This window comes from Caretta caretta, chromosome 22 (genome assembly GCF_965140235.1).
Source record: "Caretta caretta isolate rCarCar2 chromosome 22, rCarCar1.hap1, whole genome shotgun sequence".
In the NCBI taxonomy this organism is placed as follows: Eukaryota; Metazoa; Chordata; order Testudines; family Cheloniidae; genus Caretta; species Caretta caretta.
The window spans coordinates 15,475,044-15,498,422 of NC_134227.1; the positions used below are offsets into that span (position 1 = coordinate 15,475,044).

At 44.4% G+C, this 23,379-nt stretch overlaps 1 protein-coding gene across 1 annotated transcript in view; it reads right to left on the bottom strand.

The window, feature by feature from the left end:
- The window catches only part of UBASH3B (ubiquitin associated and SH3 domain containing B), a 109,215-nt gene extending 86,533 nt beyond the window's left edge, over positions 1-22,682 (bottom strand). The window contains exon 1 of the mRNA XM_048827438.2: positions 22,102-22,682. Within this exon, the coding sequence (XP_048683395.1) occupies positions 22,102-22,262 (161 nt within the window). The 5' untranslated portion in view covers positions 22,263-22,682. The remainder of the gene's footprint in view (positions 1-22,101) is intronic.
- Between the last annotated feature and the right edge of the window lie 697 nt (positions 22,683-23,379).

The window sequence follows — 23,379 nt, forward strand, 5'->3', positions numbered from 1 at the left end:
CTTTGATCTATCATTCTAGCGATTCAGTGCAACAGAAGCCAACAGACTACTTAATATCTTCCTTCAGTCTTTACCCCAGTTGTATTTGTAGTCTTTAAAAAAACAAACAAAAAAACAAACGAACCCGTTGTAAGATGTATGCACAGGAGATGTGATTGCAGGAGGTGGAGAGGGGAGGTTGTAAACTGCCCTTATTACACTTGGTAGTTCACAGGACTTCCAGTTTAGCCCCGGAACTGAAAAGTGACCCATTTGTGCGAGGCTGTTCATATACTGTCAGGGCTTGTCTCCTGTAGAATGTAACAGCTGCACCTGCTACGAGAAGATTGACCCTAGATCACTTAAAAGTAGCCTTCAGGCACTGAACAGCTTTGAAGTGGCCCATGTTTAGATTCCATTCAGCCTTCCAAGGACACTGGGAGAAGGTTTTAATTTTAATCCCAGCATCTGGTGCACATTTGGTGGTAGAATAAAGATTCATTCATACTACGCACACAGATTTGCCTCTTCACTGTTACGGGGCTTGTGCCAAACCTATAAATGGTGGTGTTTTCTCCACACTTACCCTGAAAGTCCCCCCGTCCCCCGCAAACCTTTAAAGAAGTTTAAACCAATAACTCCCTTTGTCCAGGGGTGGGGTCAAAGAAATGGGGTCTGGATCCAGATTAGAGGGGAGAATCAGGTTCCAGGCTGAATCATGTGCAGACCCATGCAATATACTAATGCAAAAGGTGGGACTGGGACTCAGACACGGAGTACATTTTCAAAAGTGCCTAAGTGATTTAGAAGCTGAAATCCAATTTTAAAAAGTGTCTTAGGTACTCTGCAGTATCATGTTGACTTTTTAGTGGCCTGTAGGTTCCTAGGTCACTTAGTAGTGAGACGTCACTTTGGTACTTAGCAGTCAGTTGCACAGTACATAAAAACAGCATTTTCACATCCCTGCTATGATTAAAAATAGCTCTGAACATAAAGGGCCAGATCCTCAGCTGGTATAAATAGATGTCGCTCAGTTGAAGTCATGGGCGTGGTTCCATTGACTTCAATGGAGTGACGCCTGTCTACGCCAGCTGAGGATATGTTCAGAAGACAAGTTGCAGCGTTTCGAACAGAAACTATTATAAAATGTCAGAGGCGCGCCAAGTGCCATCTCGTGAGCTGTACAAACAGGCAAGAGAACCATCAAGTGGAAGTGAGTAGTTTTGCCACCCAGGCTGCTGATACGACGCCCTCTTGTGCTTTCAAAGGCCTGCCTATTCGTTTATTAGCATCCATCCACTTTATCTTTGTAGAGATCATGGTCTTTCCATTTGGGATAGAATCAAGGTCCAAAGGAAAGTAAATGGCCAAACTCTTACTGATTGCAAGATCTGGCTCTCAAAGTGTAGATTAGATCAGATTAATTCCAGGACAAACCCTGAGGTCCTTCCAAATTTTTACTCATGCCCATTCCTGTTCACTGCACTGGCATTTTTTCCTGACTAAGCAGTGTACAAAACTGAGGGCCAGATTCTGCACTCGTTTACATATGTGTGAATCCAAGGTAACGCCAATGACCTCATTCTGCATTTACATGGTTGTAGCTGGGAGTAGTATAAAAAAGACCTCTGGATTTTGCCCCCTGATTTTAAAAAGCTTGACTCAGGGACCTTGTTTCATAGGCCTGTAAAGAACCACGTATTATGCTACCTATTAGAGTCTAACGAGCCGAGGCTGGTATTTTGAAAGGAACCCAAGGGAATTAGGTGCCTGGGATTTAATACTGTCCACTGTCCAAACTACTAAATGATTTTGTAAACTGATTTATAACCCAGCCCTTCCCTGTTGATACTGGTCACAGGAAACTGCATTAACACCTTGCTGATAAGGGACCATATTTAGACAGTTCTTGCTAACCCTGACTGGCTGTAATGTACACAGGGCCTAAGTGACATAAAAATGCTTCAGAACATTAGGGTATTCTGGATGCAGATCATAGGTGCTGTAACTAGGGGTGCTGCTGCCCCCCCCCCCCCGACTTGAAGTGGTTTCCATTATACACAGGGTTTACAGTTCGGTTCTCAGCATGCCCAGTGTACTAGCTGTTCCAGCACCCCGATGCACATTGTCTAGTGAGAAAAGATCCCCAACCAGCAGCTATTTGGCAATATAGTCTCTACATGTTGAAATCTCATGCTGAGCATTTCAGTTGTTTATCATACACATACACGTAGCATTCTAAAATAATAAGGATAATTTTCTTCTACTGGTGGTTTTGTTGTTCACACAAATCTATATTTCTCCGGACTCCTACAGTAACTTCCATCCTTAAATTCCCTCCATTTCCTTTTCAGATCAATAAGATCAGACTCCTCTAAATTATGTTGGTTATGATGTGATTACAGTCCATAACTGCACGCTCATTGATTTTGATGTGGCTTTCTGTATTGTCTTTGTCACGTCTCTATGAACTGCCATGGGCCAGATCCATCCCTGGTGTAGCACTTTTAATGGAGTTATAGGAGGAAAGCATGTGGCCCCATCTGTACTACTGAATTGTTAATATCTGTTGAAGGCTAGGATTATAATGGATTAGACACATTGGTCAATGTATTTTGTGCTGGCAAAATATAGTCTTAGAATAATATACAACGTTTACTAAACGCATCTAAAAGAATCAAGCCTATGCCATGTACAGCAGCTTTTCCTAATATCCGTTGATTTGTAATATACATCAGGAGCACACACGGTAATGGATCAGAAGGAGACTATGGTAGATTTGGTGGGGCGGGAGGGGGGGATGTTAATCTTTTTATTTCAGGGCTACTCAGTGTACTTTACCCCCCAGAGGACTGTTGAAGGAAATAACTATAATACCCTAATAAGAGCACTTGGAGTTCAGTTGCAGTGTGTGTTGGAGGGTGGCTTAGTAACACAGAGTTTGAAACATATAAGGACTAACTGCTCTCTCTCACATTGCTGTCAATCAGGAGAGACATCATGGAATTCAACGGAATTACAACCTGGAACCGCACTGAGTTCAGCGAAGTCACTCTTGACTTACGCTGGTGTAAAAGTGTGATCAGAATCAAGCCCTTTCACCTCCTGAAACCACTGGTTCGTACCCAGCCAGGGTCAGCTGAGCCCTTTGCCCTTCCAATTGTGTGCAACCATGCAGTGGTGCGACTCTTTCAGAGAAAACCACAATATCAAAGGTCCTGTGGGCAATACACAGACACTAAATTTAAAGCCCTTTGAGTAAGATTAAGGGCATGCGAGTGCTCTGGTGTCCAAACCATTTCCCTTCCCCCTCTGTGCAGTGTCCTTTGCACTGATTGCTTGATACCCTTCTTCCCAGAAGTGGGTGTTGCATGCACAGTCTATAATTTGCTCAGCCATGTAAGCTACAAGGCACTATATAAATGTAAGATATTATTGGGCACGCACCTCGTACCTCATAACCTGTGGTCAGGAAGACACCTTAAAGCCTAACCAGACCTATGATGTTGAAAAGCAGGTTGTGTTTGTACAGTTGTAATGCCCCCACATATTCACCCTGTGGTCTGAACCAGTTTGTCTCACTGGGCCTGCCTATAGTCCCTTTGTGCCAGCTAGACTGATGCGAATGGAGCCGGAGGCTAGACATAATAGCCCTGGCAGAAGGGCCTATTGGAGTGTCCCAGCATAGCTGGCAGCCCAGAGGAGAGGGTGGGCCAGGATGTGGAAGATATGGATGAGGTGTCCCTTATGTCCTGTGCCCATTGTGCCCCCTGTAACAGCCCACAGAGGTCACTGAAGAAGGGGTACAAGTTAGGGCTTATTCCAGGGCTGGCCTCGGTTTGTCTGGGGGCTGACCCAAATAACCAGAAAATCACTTTAAAAAAACCAAACAACTTGCAGGTGGTGTTTAATACATGATGAAGGAGGAGGAAAGAGTAAGAAAGCCCACCTTTTAACACTTCCTGTGCAGGTCACATTTTGCTATGGTGGGTACGTAAATACACCCTCAATGCATCTGGGTCCAGTGTCCATCCCTAATTCCGCAGTTAGAAGGCTAAAAATACAGCTGATCAGTTATGTAGATTTACAACTATTCATCTGCGGGTTTGTGACCTTTGTTCGCTCCTTAGCCACTGCTCTATTACACATTTCCTGCACTGGGCAGACATGTTCTGAGCTCAAGGTCAGTAGTGTTGCTGTCTATCAGCCTCTTGTGATCAGATATACATGTCTGGGAGAGGGACCGGAGGAAAAGGAAGGAAGGGACTGCGTTTCTGGACAGGATTCAACTGTTTCATTGTCTTAAGCTACCTTAGGAATACAGGGTTCAGCGAGAGGATTAAAAATACACACAGCAACACAGGCAAATCTACAGCATGTTTGTGCAATGTGCTTGGAAAGTGTTAGCAGTGCTGAGATAAGAAGTCTCCCTGGTACTATTATATTTATACTTAATGGTCTCTAATGGTGGGGCAGTGAGGAGAGAATTATTCCATCGGAGAGCAAGGGCACTGATGGAACTATGCTGCAGCTTTGGGGAGTCAGGTGACATTTTCAAAAGTGCTTCAGTGACTTAGGCATCACTGGAAAGTCAATGGGATTTAGGCACCTAAGTCACTTAGGTGCTTTCTGAACATTTTACATAGCATCTTTATAGATTTTAAGGCACGCAGCCTTGTAAAACACTGGGCTCTGCTTCCCCTTGCTTAATCTCTTACACCTGTGCAGAGTGGGTGGCAAACATTGCTATTCTGACTTAGGGTGACCAGATGTCCCGATTGTATAGGGACAGTCCCGATTTTGGGGGCTTTTTCTTATATAGGCGCCTATTACCCACCACCCCCTGTCCCGATTTTTTACACTTGCTATCTGGCACCCTATTCTGACTTGGTAAGGCAAAGCAAAGGGCTTAAGTCCTATCCCCCTATTCTCTGCAATCAGTGGGACCTAAGTACATGCCTGCAGTTAGACATGTGCTTAAGGACTTTGCTGAATGGGAAGCTGTGGGTATGTCTACATTGCAATCAGGAAGTGCAGTTGTAGCACACGTAGGCATATCCCAGCTAGTTTGCTAAAAATTATGTAGGGGGAGCAGCATGCACTAGGTGGCTGCGACCCGGGGTATCTACTCATGCATCTAGTCCAGGCCACGGCTATGCTGCTACTTTTAGTGAGCAAGTTCAATCAAGGCTGGGTTTGTCTACACATGCTGCAATCATCTCCTGAGGGCCGTGCAGACATACCCCAAATGCTCTTGTCTACACTCAGGAATAACCCTAAATAGTCCAGCTGCTTCAGTGCCGAACTCTAACCAATTGGTGTAAACTCCTGCATGTCCTTGTTGGGGCTCAGCACAAATGCCAGTAACGGCAGTGGGGCTATTCAGCTTTACTGCACTGGCTGAAGCTAGGTTACAGATGACCTGGATATTACTAGGATGCAGGTGCAGGAGAAAGATCTTTCCTTAGATTCCCATTCACTTCAGTCAGCTCTGAATCAGGCCCTTAAATGAGAACCACACGACCTTTTCTAACATAGGCTGAGAGTTACAATGATGGATTTTAAAAGAGCCATTTGCAAGAGATGAGAGTTAGAGCTGATAACGAGAACAAACAGCTTCCTCTGGCTGTCGCCTCTCATTTCCTATAATACAATCTACTTCTTTAAAAAAAGCTTTTCTTATTAGGTTTTACACCCCCCATGAAATATGGTTAGAAGATTGTAGGCACTCATAATACAAAAGCAAGTCGTCTTGTCCAACATACAATAGAGGGCGAGGCTAAATTCTGCTCTTGGTTAAAGCAGTGTGACTCCAGAGTGACTCCATGGCTTTCAATGGAGTGACTCCAAGTTTACAGCAGAATCTGTCCCACGATAATCTACAATTCCGTGTGAGGGAAACTGACAAGATTTTAGGAGAATTACCAAGACCAGATTAAACACAGTGATCCTGAAGAAGCGAGGAGCTTCAGAGATCCCAGCTCTAGTGAGGACTCAAGTTTAGAGTCTTTCCTTTGGCACCTCAGCCAGCTGACTTCAGGGGGCAGGTTCCTGTTTGTGGATTGCTGAGCAGAGCTAGGCGGCTCCCTGCAGTCTGGACTTAGGCACCTATCTCCAAAACAGGGGTGTGCGCTGCTGTCTTGTCACCCCTCCGGTCAATGCACTGTTTTTTGTGGATCACATTCTTAGGGGCCCTTTCTCTCCCCATTCATTGTGTCTGGAGCCGAGGTGCCTAATTCGGCTTTGTGGATCATAGTGCTGTTCTTGTGATTTTTCTCTAGGTGTCTAAAAGTTAGGTGCCATGACGCGCAGCATTGTAACGCGTAAATCCCTTCATGGTGTTTTTGAAAACTTTACTCCTGGGCTTTATACCTAACTCTGCCACTTACTTGCTGCCTGGCTCTGGACAGGTTACTTAGGGTCAGCTTTTCAAAAGTAGCCTTTAATTTTAGGTGCCTTAATTTTAGACACCTAAGGGACCCGATTTTCATAGGTGCTGAGCACCCACCCTTCCCAATGCCCAGAACAGAGATTCTAGATGCTCAGCACCTCTAAAAATCAGTGTTTAAAATGCGATGCCCCTCCCCCACCCCCACAAAAAAGTCACTTTAGAAAATGTAGGGTTTGTCTTTCTGTCCTGCAGTTTTCTCATCTGTGAAATGGGGATAATAATAATTCCCTGCCTCACAGCGGTATGAGGATTTACATTTGCGATACTCAAATTCCAGTTATTATAGGGATGCATACAATTATAGCATAATATGTAGGTTTGAAATTAAAACCCAGAGAAGAGTGAATCCTTGCATGTGTACGTCCACTGGGTCAGAGGCTCCAGCAACAGAATGGTCCGTGGGTAGAGTGATAGTTACACATGCAACCAGATAACTGAATTGCGCAACATATCACAACAAACAGGACACATAGTACACATTAAAAAAACCAGCTAGCTGATGAAAACCACGAGGAAATGGAATTAGAGATGCTAATCCAGATAACCGAATGTAGCTATTCTAATGCTGGATCAGAGCTGGCTAACTGGAACACCGACAATGATGTAGAATCAGCAGAAATTCTGACTGCGCTACGGAATTTAAAAATAAAGGTTTTTGAAAGACCCCCATCCAGAAAGCACCTAAGCATGTGAGTAGTCCCAGCTGAAGCAGTGGGACTACTCATGTGTTTAAAGTTAAGCAATGTACTTAAGTGCTTTTGCCAGTCTGGCTCCTCAATTCATAGCAATTTCCTCCTCTGGGTTGGATCACAATGGTGGATCCTGTGGAATCCTGAGCAGTTTTTAAGAGCACTTTGCTTGTAGGATGAAACTCATTCTCTATTTGAAATCCACACCAGGCTCTAAATGTTCCACCCTAGTCCCTCTTAAATCTTCAGAGCTCAAGTGAAATTTATGTGGTGCATTTGCCATGCACCAGCTCTCTGAACACGGATGACCTTCATGCAGACCTTTATGAATTTTGGAATGGGCATGGCCAGTGTTTTCTGGATGTTTTCAGAGGACAGCCTGATCTTAATGTTTGTCTCATTTAATAAAAGAAAAATAGGGTACAGTAGCAAGAATTTCCAGTGAATTTTATATTGTGATTGAAAAATTGTCTCCTGCTTTGATGTTTACTTTGTAGCAAAGGGATCATTATCTAGTCACAACATTCAATCCCGCTTTCATGATCTCAGATTAATTGTTCAATTGTTTCAAATATTCATATGATTGGAAGGATGTTCAATAGAAGAGCCAGCTGCACACAACACAAATTCAAAACTAACTTGTTACCTCTAAGGGCAAGAGAACTGGCTCAGAAAATATGAGATTCCTTCCTCGCCACAGTTACACCCAACCTGTGCAACCATAAAAACCCTTTGTCCGTTTCTAAAATGACACTCAAACTAAATATATTTTAAAGTTCTGAAATATTCAGTTAACAAAACTTCTTTCGATTTATGCTACTGCCTCTGCACATCTGAGTTAAAAGGTTGGATTAGAATCTCAAGGGTTCACGTGAGAGGCCATTTTTGTGTTATTTGCAGCCTAACAGTGATTTCAGGCTGCTGAGATCTAGACCTAGCTCTGCAGCTGACTTGTTGCGTGGCCTTGGGCAAGTCACTTAGGCCAAAATCTTTTTTACTTCAGATGCCTGAAGTAAGTGGCCTGATTTCCAGAGGAGCTGAGCATCCATGGGCCAAGATTTTCACAAGTGATTAGTTGGTTTGGGTGCCCAGCTTGGGACAACTGAAAGGGGCCTGGTTTTCAGAAAGTGCTGAGTAGCTGCTCTCTGGATATCAGGCCCCTGTCAGGAACCTCACATGGTCATACCAAATCACTAGTAACTTCTGAAAATCTTGTCCTGGATTTAATTAATTCTGACTCAAAAAGAAAAGAAAAGAAAAGAAAAGAAAAGAAAAGAAAAGAAAAGAAAAGAAAAAGGGTGAAAATCCCTGTGCTGGGACCCACTAAAATAATGCATGGGCCTTTGCTGGTCCTCTGTGAATTTCACCTTGGGCAGGTCAACATTATGGGTGCTTCTGCAGCACAGCTGCACCACCCTAGGGTAGACACTTCCTGTATTGACAGCAGGGATTTTTCCATTGATGTAGGTAATCCACCTCCCCGAGTGACAATTGCTAAATCAACTAAACAATTCTTTCATCAACCTTGCTGTGTCTATGCCAGGGATTAGATTTGGCTTAATTACAGTGCTCAGGGTGTGTGAATTTGTCATATCCCTGAGTGACGTAGCTAGGTCAATCCGATGAAGTGAACTGTAGCTCACGAAAGTTTATGCTCAAATAAATTTGTTAGTCTCTAAGGTGCCACAAGTACTCCTTTTCTTTCTACATTTTAAGTGTAGGCGAGTGCCTTATCTATGGTACTTTTATGACTGCCTATCACCACAGTATCTGAACACCTCACCATCTTTAGCATATTTATCCTCATCACATCCCTATGAGGTTGGGCAGTGCTATTACTCCCATTTTACAGATGGTTAGCTGAGGCACAGAGAGACTAAGTGACTTGCCCAGGGTCATAAAAGAAGTCTGTGGTGGAGCAGGTAATTGCCCCCCCAGCTCCTGTGAGTCCCAAGCTAGCACTCTAGCCATGGGACTATTCTTTCCCTAAGTCTGCTCAGAAGACTCAGTCCACAGGGAGGATAATTTCGTTTCGTCAGTGGAGTAAAAGTTAGTCATGGTATTGAAAAACAGCAAAAGATCATTTGTGGGAGATATTTCAAATGGTGATTTGGTGCTTCACATGCTATTTGGTCTTCATGTGTGAAAGCTTGGTGCTCAGAGACAAGGGCTTGTGGCTGCCTTGGCTGATTTTCATCCCGTGCTCAAATGCTTACATGTCAGACTAACTTCCTGTTTTATTTGACAAGCTTTTCCACTGACCTTCTAAATGTCAGAAAGAATTAAAAACAAAACCCCCTGCTATGACTGCATCTTCTCCCATCTCTCTGGGTCTCATGCAATTAATTAAGGGGACCGTGTGGCAAATAGCCATTCCAGCTGCGTCAGGCCTTGTACACAGGGGGCTATATTGTAGCTTTTAAGCTACAGTCTGTATTGGGCTAGCCTGTGAAGGGAATGCACGACAATCCCGGAAGGAATTCCATTTGACTCAGCCTGGATCCCTCTGCAGGGTGCAGGGAAGAGCCCTTCAGGGCAGCAACCATGTGCTTCTGCTGTAGAGTATATTCCCCTCATGTTCGCCACCATGGGCGGGGTGACGCTCAGGTCTTACCTTCATCCTGGGCCCTTTGGACAGCCTAGAGCTTCCAGTTGTGTTAGAATCACAAGCTGGGCCTCCATGAACTGGGCCTTTTTCTCATTAAAAACCCTAGCAACTCATCTGCACTTTTGCTCCTGCTGTTGTGATCACCGGTGGAGCAGCACTAGGGTAGTAATGGTGGGAATGTTCAACTACCATGTCTTCTAGGCCTGCTCTTAATACAGGGGTAGACCACAAGACCGTTAACACAGCAATGATGGGTCTGCAGTCGCGCTCCTGTTGGGGCTGGGAAATATTTAAAGATGAATCATCTATAGGGCCCTACTGAATTCACGGTCCATTCTGGTCAATTTCACGGTCATGGGGTTTTTAAAATAGCAAATTTCATTGTTTCAGCTATTTAAATCTGAAGTTTCAGGGTGTTGTAATTGTAGGGGTCCTGACCCAAAAAGGAGTTGTGGTGGGAAGGTCGCAATACCGCTACCCTCACTTCTGCACTGCAGCTGGCGGGCGCTGCCTTCAGAGCTGGGTGCCCAGCCAACAGCTGCCGCTCTCTGTCCACCCAGCTCTGAAGGCAGTGCAGAAGTAAGGGTGGCAATACTGCAACCCCCCTAAAATAATCTTGTGAACCCCCTCCCCACCCCGCAAGCGCTTTTTGGGTCAGGACCCCCGATTTGAGAAACACTGGGTCTCCCCCGAGAAATCTGTATAGTATCAGGTAAAAGCACACAAAAAACCAGATTTCATACCGGGAGAGCAGATTTCACAGCCCATGATGCATTTTCATGGCCATGAATGTGGCAGGGCCCTAATCATCTCGTATAGACCCAGCCACACAATCCTTGTGCTAAGAGAGCTCCAGCACTCTCTTCCACGGTGTGAGCGCAGACAGGGAAAGCTACAACATGGCTGCACAGTTCCATGCAGCAAATTCCAGCCACCAGTTCTTACACATGCCTCTTATAGAACTGTGTGTTTGTCCAGTCTAATTTCCCACTTAGTTTGGCACTCTTGACTCACTTCTTTTAAAACCCAGTTAGCACCAGCATGGCCCATCCAAAAACCAAACACAAGGCAGAGAAATCAACAGCCGGTCACAGGAGTTTCCTGAGAGAACAACAAAAGAATCCCAGCAGGAGTCCAGTGTTGACTGAAAAAGGAACTCCGAAGACCCTGTTTTAAGGTTGACTGACAAAGGAAGCCCCAGCAAGATGCATTGGTCAGGTACCCTGTATATTGTATATCTATGACTAAATCACGGAAGTACTATCCCTGCTAAAGCTCCCCCACTGCCCTGCATTTCAAATGGGAGTTAAAAGCCATGTCCCTATACGACAGCTTTCACATCAAAACAACTTGCAATGCTCTGAGACATCACTGCCCTTTTCAGATTGTCGGCAATTATTTCAAATACATTGATCCTGGTTACCATGCATCTGCTTTTGAGCAGGAGTCTTCATATCTACTAAACCTCATTGCGAAGGATCAGTGCAACCAAGTTTGATTTTGAAACTGAAAATTCCAATAAGGGTTGTGTTTTCTTGAGAGCAGGACATTAGGGAGAAAACAGCAAATACTGCAGTTTTTTTATGGTGGTTTTTTTGTTGTTCCAAAATTGAACCAATTCTGTAAAATCAAAATGAAGTCCAAAAAACACTGGAAGGGCAAGTCCCACTGTGGTGTGACAGGCCCTGATCCTGCAGCTGGCTCCAGATAAGAAGAATCCTGTGCCTGTATGGCAGGGGTGCTGGAACAATGTGTGTAGAGGGCGTGCTGCAAGCCATTGAACCGAACTGTGAACCCTGTATATGACGGAAACCACTTCAAGCCAGGGGGTGCTCCTGCACCCCTAGTTCCAGCACCTATGATGTATGGAGCCCTGCTGACTTCCATGGGTAGTTCACACTGGCATGGGAGTCTGCCATTGCAGATGATACAGTTGCAGCATCGTGGCTACAGGTTGCATAGGTCTATAGGTGCCACTGATGAGAAGAAAGTGTAGGTAGGGTGACCAGATAGCAACTGTGAAAAAACAGGACCGGGGTGGGGAGTAATAGGCACCTATATAAGAAAAAGTCCCAAAAAACAGGACTGTCCCTTTAAAAATGGGACCTCTGGTCACCCTAAGTGTAGGTGAACAGGATGGAAGGTGAGCGGACATGGATCCGTGGGACATTAGGATGCCAGTTGCCACCCAACTTCCCTGTTGCAATGGAACAGCATACCATTTCACCATGACACCATAACAGGGGCTCTGTGCATCCGGCCTCCTTCAGTGCACAGGGCTCAGAGTCGTGGAGCCATCTTGAGTCATGCTCTGCTCACAGCCCTCTGCACTTGGCTAAATTTACACTGACACATTTTAGACCAGAATGATCACACCATGCAGGAGGCCAGCGGCATAGCCAGCGCCTGGGAAACAGCCCTGCATTCTCTGTTACGTGCTGTGACTCTTTAAAGTGTGCTCAAGCCCCCCAGGTGCTCTTATTGAAGGCAGTAATGGGCATCTTGTAGGTGTGTAGATAATGGCCTGTGAGGCACAGAAGCAGTGAGTCACCATTTACAAAGATATTGCATTGTTGGTGTAAAAATGTATTGCGGGGGAGGGGAGGAATACTGCCGACATAGCTTTTCTCCCAAAGACTTGGGGACAGATTCTTACGTACTCTGAAACTTGTTTGCGTTGCCTGAGTGGTGCAAAAGAACCCACTGGCAGAGTGGCATGAAGGGGCCTTAGTGCAAATGAGAACCAGGCTATTTTGGAGCAAACTCCTCAGCTGATATATATTAGTATTTCTCTATTGAAGTCAACGGCACTATGCCAATTTACACCGGCCGAGGACTTGGCCCTTTGGACAGATACTCATAGACTCTAAGGCACTTTACACCACTCCAGCAGCGTGAAGGTAACATACTGGGTGTATATGTAATTGACATTTAGGCTCATTGTAAGCCTATACGCTGCCAGCCTAAACGAGAATCAGACCCCCCTCCCCCAGCATGTTTCAGAACGGTCTGAATTCTGACTCAGAGAAATGATTGCAGTTTATCCACTGGTAATATACTGTTATCTGACATTTACTATTAATTACCAATCACACTCATTTCAAGCATGCGATGAAGGGAAATATTTTTTGTGGAGAATAAACTAAAAAAATCAGATGTGGAGAGGAATGTGGTTCTTGCGTGAGAAATCAGAATAATACTATGTAATTCTATTGTACCCTTTATTCAAAAAACTTAACATTAAATAATTAAGTCTATCACTGTGGCTTCAAACAAGTCAATGCACCTCTCTGATTTAATTTCTCCATTTGTAAAATGGAGAGAATACTCACCTTACATGGGGTCTGGGAAGCTCATTTCATTTATTTTTAACCTTGTGTGAAGATGAAAAGTGCTAACTATTAGCTAGAATTACACTTACATAGGATAGGAGTACTTGTGACACCTTAGAGACTAACAAATTTAGGTGCCACAAGTACTCCTGTTCTTTTTGTGGATACAGACTAACACGGCTGCTACTCTGAAACTTACATAGGATGGAATTCACCTCTGTACAGAGGGCCGTATGCACTACTTAAGTTCCACTTTATCCTCAAAAGAGTGGTGCCTAGACCTTTGCACCAGTCCTCTACACAGGGGTGAATTTTACCAAAATATTATTAATGAGAAGAATCAGGACTAAAAGCTCTTATTGGAGACAATGCTGAGATCAGTACCTATCGTGCTAACCAACACTGTCTCCTGTACTCTCCCTGTGTCTGACTGTCTGCATCCACCTGTTGTCTCTTGTCATCTGTTTAGATTGCAAGCTCTTCGAGGCAGACACCCTCTTTTTGTTTGGTGTTTGTATAGCGCCTAGCACTATATATATATATGGATCCTGGTCCATGATCAGAGCTCTTAAGTTGTATTACAATATAAATAAAACAGTAATGTTTTATATTAGTGCAAAACAGGAGAAATAGAATTTTGCAGCAAAAATCTTATCCTTCCCCCCAAAATAAGGTATAGTTTAGGAAAAGAAATGTACTGCTTTATGCGTCACAAGTGTCCCCAATGTTACTGAAAACATCCCTTCCATAATCAGGAGGAAAATACAGAGCACTTTGCTCTCAACTACTCATGTTCAAAGTTAAGGATGGGCTTAAGTTCTTTGCTGAATCAGAGCATTAATGGGAACTGGATCAGATCCTAGTGGGGTAAGATTTGTTTATATTTTGTTGGGATGGGGGTGGAGAAGATAGTAAGTTTTGTGCTTTTAAGAATCGAGAGGGGAAAAATATGTCTAATGCACTCCCACCTCTCCAGCAGAAATTATTTAGCAGTCGCTATCCGCAAATGATTAATTCTGAACTATCATGAACTGCAGTGCCTCCTTAATAATATGTAAAAGGAAGAAATGACACTTGCTTTAAATTGCTTGTAATAACGGTGACGGGAAGAGTGTAAGTGAAATATGGTTAAAACCTCTGTCAGTGTCAAGCTATTAAAAGTCTTGCTGTTTATCAGAGTTACATATCTTCAACTTTGCCTCTAAGCTTCTAGGTTTGCTCAGCGGCAGCGTTAACCTTTTGTCAGTATTTTTCCATAATAATCCCCCCATTAACAAGCGTTGACTTGCATGACATTGGCCTGGCGTGAAACAGTGCACTAGACCCCCCCAAGTCCCAGAGACATTTGACAAAGTTGGGGAGTGCAGGGGACACAAACAAACAAACAAAATCTATTTGACCAAACAAAATTGCTCTCTTTTTAAAGTTTTGCCCTATTGGCTGGTGTGTCAGAGGTAGAGCCATGGCACTTCTCCCTGACCCCCATCTACTTATCTTTTGAAGCTGGTGAAGTCATTGGCAACAAGATCAGCCCTTTGCCCCCAAGACAAATCACCAGCGAGAAGGACAAGAACAAGCAAATGTTATGTTGCTTGCATTTATTTTGATATCGAAATGGGCAAAGGTCCCCTGGGCTCTGGCAAGTTGCTAATGCCTCCCAGGATATTGTAAAGGTTTGACAGCCCTGCAATATAGAGTTCTGAGATGCAGGATCATGGGGATCTCACTGACTTGTCTCTAGACCAGGAACTCATGACTTAATGCTATTTGTATGTTTAAATGCAGAATCCCAGTAAGGGGAGCTAACCGCACAAAGGTGCAATGCAGCTCTTTCCCTGCCCCCCAAACAAGGTGGGTGTACAAGAAAAACTTCCACTGGGAAGCTTTCGTTCTGCACTACTCTCACTTACACAGCAAATATCCCAGTGACTCATTGACCTTGGCATAGTTGTTATGAGCAATCTTTGCACCATTCTTAAACAGGTTTCAGAGCAGCAGCCATGTTAGTCTGTATTCGCAAAAAGAAAAGGAGTACTTGTGGCACCTTAGAGACTAACCAATTTATTTGAGCATAAGCTTTCGTGAGCTACAGCTCACTTCATCAGATGCATTCAGTGGAAAATACAGTGGGGAGATTTATATACAGAGAGAACATGAAACAATGGGTGTTACCATACACACTGTAACCAGAGTGATCACTTCAGATGAGCTATTACCAGCAGCAGAGCGGGGTGAGGGGTGGGGAGGAAAAAACCTTTTGTAGTGATAATCAAGGTGGGCCATTTCCAGCAGTTGACAAGAACGTCTGAGTTTCCCCAGTGTCCTGGTTGTCAGTGTGGCAGAAGTGTCTTTTTGTTTCACCTCTCTCGGCTCCCCTCCCACCTCCTGTAGAAACTGGATTACTGTGAAGACAGGTCAAGCTGTGGTTTATGTATAAAATACCTCCAAGCAAGGATGCAGTGTTGCTACACCCACAGCACTTTAGATTGTGATCTTATCACAGGGACAGAGTTGGTCAGCACTTGAGTCAGATGGTCTCTTTTGCAAGCACTGCAAGAACTTGTGAAGGCAATTCAATGGGCATCACTCTTCTCTCTAAGGCCTGGATACAGCAATGAGCTCTGTGCCAGAGATGCCTGTGCCTGCCCATCCAGAGCCCCAGAGTACGCGAGTGTGCATTCAAGGAGCTCAATGAAGGACTGGGGCCTAACCCAGTATAGAAATAATGTCCCAGTATGGTGTCTGGTAACATTGGGGAGTCACTGCCTTTTGAATGAGACATACAAAGAGTGACCACTTGTAATTAATAGAAGTCCTCTTCAAAAATGATTAGGGATGCCACATCTAATGTCGTGGCCAGAATGCAACTCAGATGATTGCAGTCATCTGTCTTCCCAAATTGCCTTGCAGATTCATCTTCCTACAGTATCCTGAATTTCTTTTCCTAAAATCTGGTGTAACATTAGGGTGCACTGTTAAACAGCTGCCATGTTTGAACCCAGAGGTGGCTCCCTTTCACAGGTCGTCAGAGTGGGATGAAAAGCGCTATAGAGAGTGTAAAATCATATTTTTCTCAACCTCCTCTGTAATATTTAGTGACTTTCTGCACTAATAACTGTATCATTTAAGTTTTCTTTGACATGTTAAAATCTGAACTGTGTAGCTTCCTTGCTTCAATGTCCAGGAATAAGCAGTGGACCCACTAACAGCTATGTGGGGCTTCAGAAGTGTTGGTGTTAGGGCTGTACGCAGACTATGTTGAGGTAGTTCTGGAAAACAAGTTTTTCTTTGCTTGTCCATCCTTATAGGATACACTCTCTTAGCCTCCCACAATATTCCTTGACTATCAAAATAAGACTACCTCATCAGCCCCCATCCTCAAACAACTCCCTTGGCTCCCTATTCATTTCAGGACAAGCTGTCCTCCCTGGTTTCTAAAAACGTCTCTGAATTTGACCTTGCAGACCAGGGGAAAAATTTTCAAAAGGATTAAGATCCTAAGTCCCATTTTCAAAAATCACTTAAGGCCAGATTTTCAAGGACTAAAGTCCATGGGAGTTAGACACTTAACTTGCTTTGGCGCTTTTGAAAATTCCACAAGGTGCCCATCTGCATCTTTATACACCTACATTCCTTTGAAAATCTGGCCCTTATGATCTTAAGTTCCTAAGGCATGTTTGAAAACGGGAATTAGTCACGTAGGCACTTTTGAAAATTTTTACTCTTTGTCTTTTAATATTTCTTCTGTCCACAGACATCTAATTTGTCCCATTTTTCACTCTTGTCATTCTTGGTGCAAACGCCTTCTCTGAGACGCATGGAACAATCTCCCTATAACTCTCTGCCCAGTCAACCATCCAGATTTCCAGCTCTCCTGTGAACATTTTTCTTTCCTCCCTTCTCTGATTGTTTAGTTCCTTCTGTTTATTATTTCATGTTGTAACTACATTATTTAAATCTGTAATGCATTTCATAATACAGATTGCATTAAAAGCACTATACAAAATAAAGATGGTGTATTGCAGCCAATCTATCTGAATGATTACTCCATTTCCCTTTTTATTCACCTTTCTCATTTCCTCCAATCGGTTTCACTCTGCTATTTTTACAGAAAAAAAAGCGGTAAGATATGTGAGAGACAAGGTGGGTGAGGTTATATCCGACCTGAAGAAAAGCTCTTTGTGGCTCAAAAGCTTCTCTCTCTCATCAACAGAAGTTGGTCCACTAAAAGATATTGTGCCCTCATACCCTGAGACCAACACAGCTGCAAAAATGCTGCAAACAGTAGGAAATGCATTCAAAGACAGGGTTCATTTCCTAAAGGGACATGTTCTCTTTTTCTTAGAGAAGAAGGATGGTCTTGTGATTAAGACACTGGACTGAGCCTCGGGTATGTGAGTTCAATTCCTAGTTCTGCCACGGCAAGTAACTTAATTTCTCTGTGCTTCAGTTCCCCATCTCTAAAATGGGGATATCGATACTTCCCATTTTTGTAGTATATATGGACTGTAAAGATCTTTGAGATAGGGACTGTCTTTGACTATGTGTATATTCTGCGCCTAACACAATGGGGCTTTTAGGCACTACTGTAATACAAATAAAATAACAATAATCCCTCAGTCCTGGAGCAGAATTTGCAGTGAAGTCAATGAAAATTCCATATGTGGAATGATAGTGGGATATGGCCCCAACTGTATGTTTGCTGAAACCTTTCTCCAGTGTTCCTTCCCTACAGCTGCTAACTCAATTGCAGTATCTATGTTCAATTGCCCAGCACAACCCCATGCTTCCCTCTTGGATGCATTCCAGCACAGATGTACACAATTGTTCAGAGGCCCCAATGCTGAACCTAGGAACTGCAGCACATGTACTAGACCATTTAATTAGTCAAGCTATTGCTCAAGCCAGGATGCAGAATTTCATCCATTAAAAGCCAGAGTATGCAAAAAGCCTTCTGTCTCATTACTTCCAAAAACAGTTAAAGAAGTACTCAAAAGGGGAAAAATAAGCACTCCAGAGAGAAAAGCAGATCTGGAAGAGTAATTTGTAAGGGATTGCTTATTCAATTAATTATGCCTCTTTTATTACTGTTCACCGAGTGAACAGATTGGGATCTTCAACAAATTTGCTATTTAAAACTGTTGACCAAATAATCCCTTGGTCTGCAGCTTGCTTCTGAGTGTTCAGTATTTGAAATGGAAGTGGTTTTGATTAGACATGTGGTACTACGCATATTTGTATTACAGTAGCACACAGAGGCTCGAGCCAGGATCAAGACACCATTGTCTTGAGTGCTGTACAAATGAAGTCCCTGCCCCAAATAGCTTGTGGGCATGGTACTGGTATATTCTATTCCATGGCTGGATGCGATTGGCTCCAGCATGATTACATACTTGAAATTCACTCTCTTCCAGTATGCCCTTAAAAATTGCTCTGTCAAGGAACATTCCCATCAATAAACACGTTCATTAGAGGTGGAATTCATCCCTGCACAGAAGGTCAACACAAGGCTCAAAGCACCACTTGAATCCCCCTTAAGTCCCACTAAAGCCCAAAGAGCTTAAGTGATGCACAGACCTTGTGCTGTTCCTGTGGACAAGGATGAATTTCAGCCTAGAATAATTGCAAAAAGCTAGCGGGATGGGGGCACACACATGGGGGAAGTGAATTTATTTCAGGCTCCAGTTATTTTTTTTCTCAGTATTCTCCCAGCATTAGCGCAAACCCTGGAGGGATAGGAGCCTCTTTACTGAAATGCTGCTATGTTGCTCTGTCTGTTACTAGGCAAACATGTTTTAACAGCACAGAAAACACATTTGGAACACCGGAGAGAAAAGATTTCACTATGTAGAAAGGTTTCAGAGGAACAGCCGTGTTAGTCTGTATTCGCAAAAAGAGAAGGAGTACTTGTGGCACCTTAGAGACTAACCAATTTATTTGAGCATGAGCTTTCGTGAGCTACAGCTCACTTGAGCTGTAGCTCACGAAAGCTCATGCTCAAATAAATTGGTTAGTCTCTAAGGTGCCACAAGTACTCCTTCTCTTTTTACTATGTAGAAATTGGACTGAGTCCCTCTAATTTGAGGACCATCGTGAAGCAATAAATACCCATATTCTAACTCCTGCTGGTACTCCATAGCTACCAAGGGCCAAAACATGACAACGTCTTGGTTCTGCTGAGGTCGGAGACAGGAAGTGGTGTAGCTTTGTGTGTTGACTCCTCTTTGGCCCCCTGGATGATGCAGTGCTGAGCTCAACCCGGTGTTCTCCATGGGAACGTGGGGTCGTGTACGGTAGGGGAAGTGGCAGAGTTGATCTAGTGGGATGGAAGCCTCGTGGATCCATTGTGAACTTCCTGAATACACCAGTTGCACATGGAACTCATTCCCACTTGGTGTCCCACTCTGTTCTCCTACAGTGATGGCTGAACCACATATAGGGTATGTCTACACTTTCGAGCTGGGTGCCCCCAGCATGTGCCTATTGTCTCAGATGGGCACATACTCAAGGTGGCTAGTCCCACCTGCCACTTGCACCACCACAGCTGCACTCAGTAGGGTGTTAGCTCAACCAGAGCTGGCTAGTGTTGATGTGTCTCCTCGAGCTGGGAATTGCAGCCCCAGCTGGAAGTACGGACCTACCTATAGAGGTTGATAAGCCTGCTACAGCTTTGGCTAACAGAGCTGGGCTTTGGCAGCAGCGGGTCATGCTTTTAGAACCAGCAGTCCCAGGTTCAATCGGTTGACTGACCTACCCAGAGCCACGGCAATTATATTAAGCCTTATATATTTTTATTGTGGTTGTCATTTATAATGTGGTAGAACCTAGAAACTTGAATATGAAAATCTCAGCCTCAGTCTCCTCCCTTTGCACAGAAATGAGCATTTGGATAAAAGGCCTCTTCTGGGAAGCAGCAATCTTGTGGGAATCATCCCGACAACGTGCTCTGTGCTGCTTATAAACCCTGCACTTTTGGGAGCCTGACCACTGACCTGTGGATTATTCCATAATAGCACACCACTGGCAGCAGCAATTACCAATCCACTTTTATTTTTGTTTTGCTTCTTACTCACATTTTAATAACCATTTAATTGCAACATTATCAGCAGACTGGAATATGGTGCCAAGAGCTATGTTATACACTGAGTCATCCAATTCCAGCACAGTTTATCAGTTAAATATACTATTATAGTATCCTGTTGTATGTAAAGAACTAGCTGGTTTCGCCTCTGAGTCCAAATACTTTATGATAATAAGCCTTTAAGTTTGGGGGTATTTTTGATACCTGTTCTTTGGATTTAACCTCTCCCAGCTGGTCTATCTAGGCTTTGGTTTCATTTTTATGTACTGCAACTATGAAGCAAGCTTTTATTAAGCAAGGATGTGAACGGCATGGTAACTCAGGTAAAATAGCTGGCTGTCAAACTAGACATCACCATCATAGAGGTAATCATTGTTTTTATCTTTCATATCAAGCATTTCTTTCCCCCATCTAGACTGAGTAATATGCTAGTGCATTTCCATCCAATCTGGGTGCATTAAGTCATTGCTTCCTCAGTGTGCCAATCTGCAAGCATCCTGATAAATGCTACATCCCACTCTCTCTATATGGCTACAGATCATTGACACACATATAGAGCATAAGTAGGACAATGGAAAACGCACATTGGATTTTGAGTGTGTGTGTATGTTCTAGTGAAAGCCACGGTGGTCATATGAATCTATAGATGATGTCTGTCCTTCAAATCATGTGTATCTGTGAACCTATAAAAATCTGTACAGAAAATAGTCGGAAACCAGCTGAGTTCTGATATCTCAACTATAAAAGGCAAATCTAGGCAGATCAAGCAATCATCCAAATTCCCCTAGTTTGTTTTACAGCCTAAAGTACCCCACTCAGTAGTCATCATTTTAACAAGGGGGTTGGGGAGGGTCGGTATTACATGATATTTAGGCTGTTGCCCAATGACTTTTAAGCACAGCAAAGAAATATTACAACAGATTATTGCTAAATTGCGCATGAAAAACACGGGACGTTGGATTACAAAGGTCTGGGGTTTTTGAACACTGCTTCCATTGACTTCACCGGCACGTAGGTTACAGACATGATCTCAGGTGACTGCAGGAGCTAAAATAACTGCTGAGGAATAACCACTGTCAAATAACGGCGAAGGGACATGGGTTCTAATTGCACCTTGCTGAAGTCCAGTTTCCTGTCTAGCTGGAGCAAGCTGGACATCCAAAACTTCTGAAGCAATTTCTCACCAGGATCGGGAGACAGGCCAGAGGTGCTCAGCGCATCCATTCCGCGGCCAGGCCTGGCCCTGGTTTCACAGTCCTGTGAACAAGCTTGATTTTTCGGTTGCTCCAGAGCCGCGGGATTTGTGCGCCGCTGCTGTTGCTACCTTGCCAAGGCTGTACATCCTGACATCAAAACCTTGAGCCTGGACGCATAACAGCAGTACGGAGCCGCCGTAAAGTAGCAACGCCCCAGCCGGGGCTGCTGCAATGCATGCTCATTTCTTCACCTGCCTTTAAAGCCCTGGCACAGACCAGCCCTTCCAGGGACCCGGTTCTCTTCCCTGGCCATGAGTATGCGATACACGCGCGCCGCTCCCACCTCCCTGCAAATTGCACACCCCCAGCCTGCAAACCACTGCAGTGGATGGGCTCTGCCTCTGCAGTTCAACAGCTCGGAGCGGAGCCTCTCCTCGAAAGCCATCCCACCCCCCCCCCCCTTCCCGCTTCCTAAACAAACCCCTCCTCCGAAAAACGAAATCGGCAAAGGCCATTTGGGCCGAGGCGCACCTGCATCACCGAGCGATCGGGTACCCACCGCCGGCAGCTGCCCATCGCACCACGTTCTCCTGCATCCCCGAGAGAACGCCCCAGATACACACACGCCTTCTACCCTGGATCAACATGCAAACCAGAAATTGCACCCCCCCCCCCCCCCACGGCCTTTAACCAGCTCGCCTTTATACCAGAAAAGGGGGGGGGGGTTCAGAGGGTGGAGGGGGAAGTAAAGATGTCCCAACTTACGCCCTGGCTTTGGGGAATCCCATTGATAAAAGGATCTCCAGAGACGACCCGTGTTTGATTGTCCCCGTTCGTTGTTGTCTGTTTCGTCTGGGGGTGACTTTGCTGTAGAGATCTTCTTTGGCAGCCATGGTGTGTGGTGTGGAGTTGTACTGGGCCGTCATTCAGCCATCGCAACACACAAACAACAACACACCGGAAAGAAAAAAAAAAAAAAGAGAGAGAGAGAGAGACAGCTGATCCACACACCGAGAAAGGCAAGCGGCTGCTGTTGTGTTGGTGTGTGTGTCTCTCTCTCTCTGTCTCAGCAGCTGAGCGTGGAAACATACAGCACAGCTTCCTGGTGCAAAGCAACCCCCCACCCCAGCTCTCACAAAGTCATCGCTGTTGCTGGACTAGCTCCCCAGTTAAGAAGTCTCTTTCCCACTCTGTGCCACACATGTGCAGCAAATGAAATCCATGCAATCGCACTTCCTCCTCTTGAAAAGTCAGGAATTTGCAATGAGTAATTTCTGAATGGATCAGAAAGGCAAAAAGAAGCCCTTGTGGGCAGGCTTTGCCTTTTCCTCTCCTGGAAACCCTCCCCTCTCTTAAAGCTGCAGTGGATTTTATACCAAGCCGCAGACATTTAACCAGTGTGCTTTGCTGAACGGTTTGAACAAGCACTGCTGTTCTTGACACAAACCCAGTATCCCAATTTGTGGGGCTGCTTTTGTGAACCTAAAAAGCTAGTTCCTCAAAATATCCCTACATGGTTGGTTGGTTGCATTGGACAGCTACACTCAAATGTGTCAACTCCCAGTACTTGTTCCTGCTTTTTTGATCAAAGCATGAAATTGCAAAAATAAAGTTTTGTCATGGGATACTTGTTTGGAGAAACTGAACATCTAAATTACAACACTGACTTCTTGTTATTGTAGCAAATCCGTGGCCATTTTAGGGCTTGCTGTTGTCATTTTAAGGCTGCATATTAGGAGATTCCTAGCATCAGGGGACAGCTTTCAACTCCTCCTGCTCCTGAAGCACAATCCCTACAGCCTGAACATCTCAGTCTGCTCCTAACACTATAGGGTATATGACCCATAGTTGTGCAATTCTGATTCCAGCCAAGAGAGAGCAGTGATCCACATGCAAACTCACCAATTCCTGTTTGTAGCCCTTGGATCATTCTGCACAGCCCACCATTCCTCGCTTGTCAAATATTGCCCAATGGCACCTATGTTCTGCGTGGGTTTGCCTCCTTCCTTTAATGCCTGCTCCTGTATAGGACTCTTTCCTTCT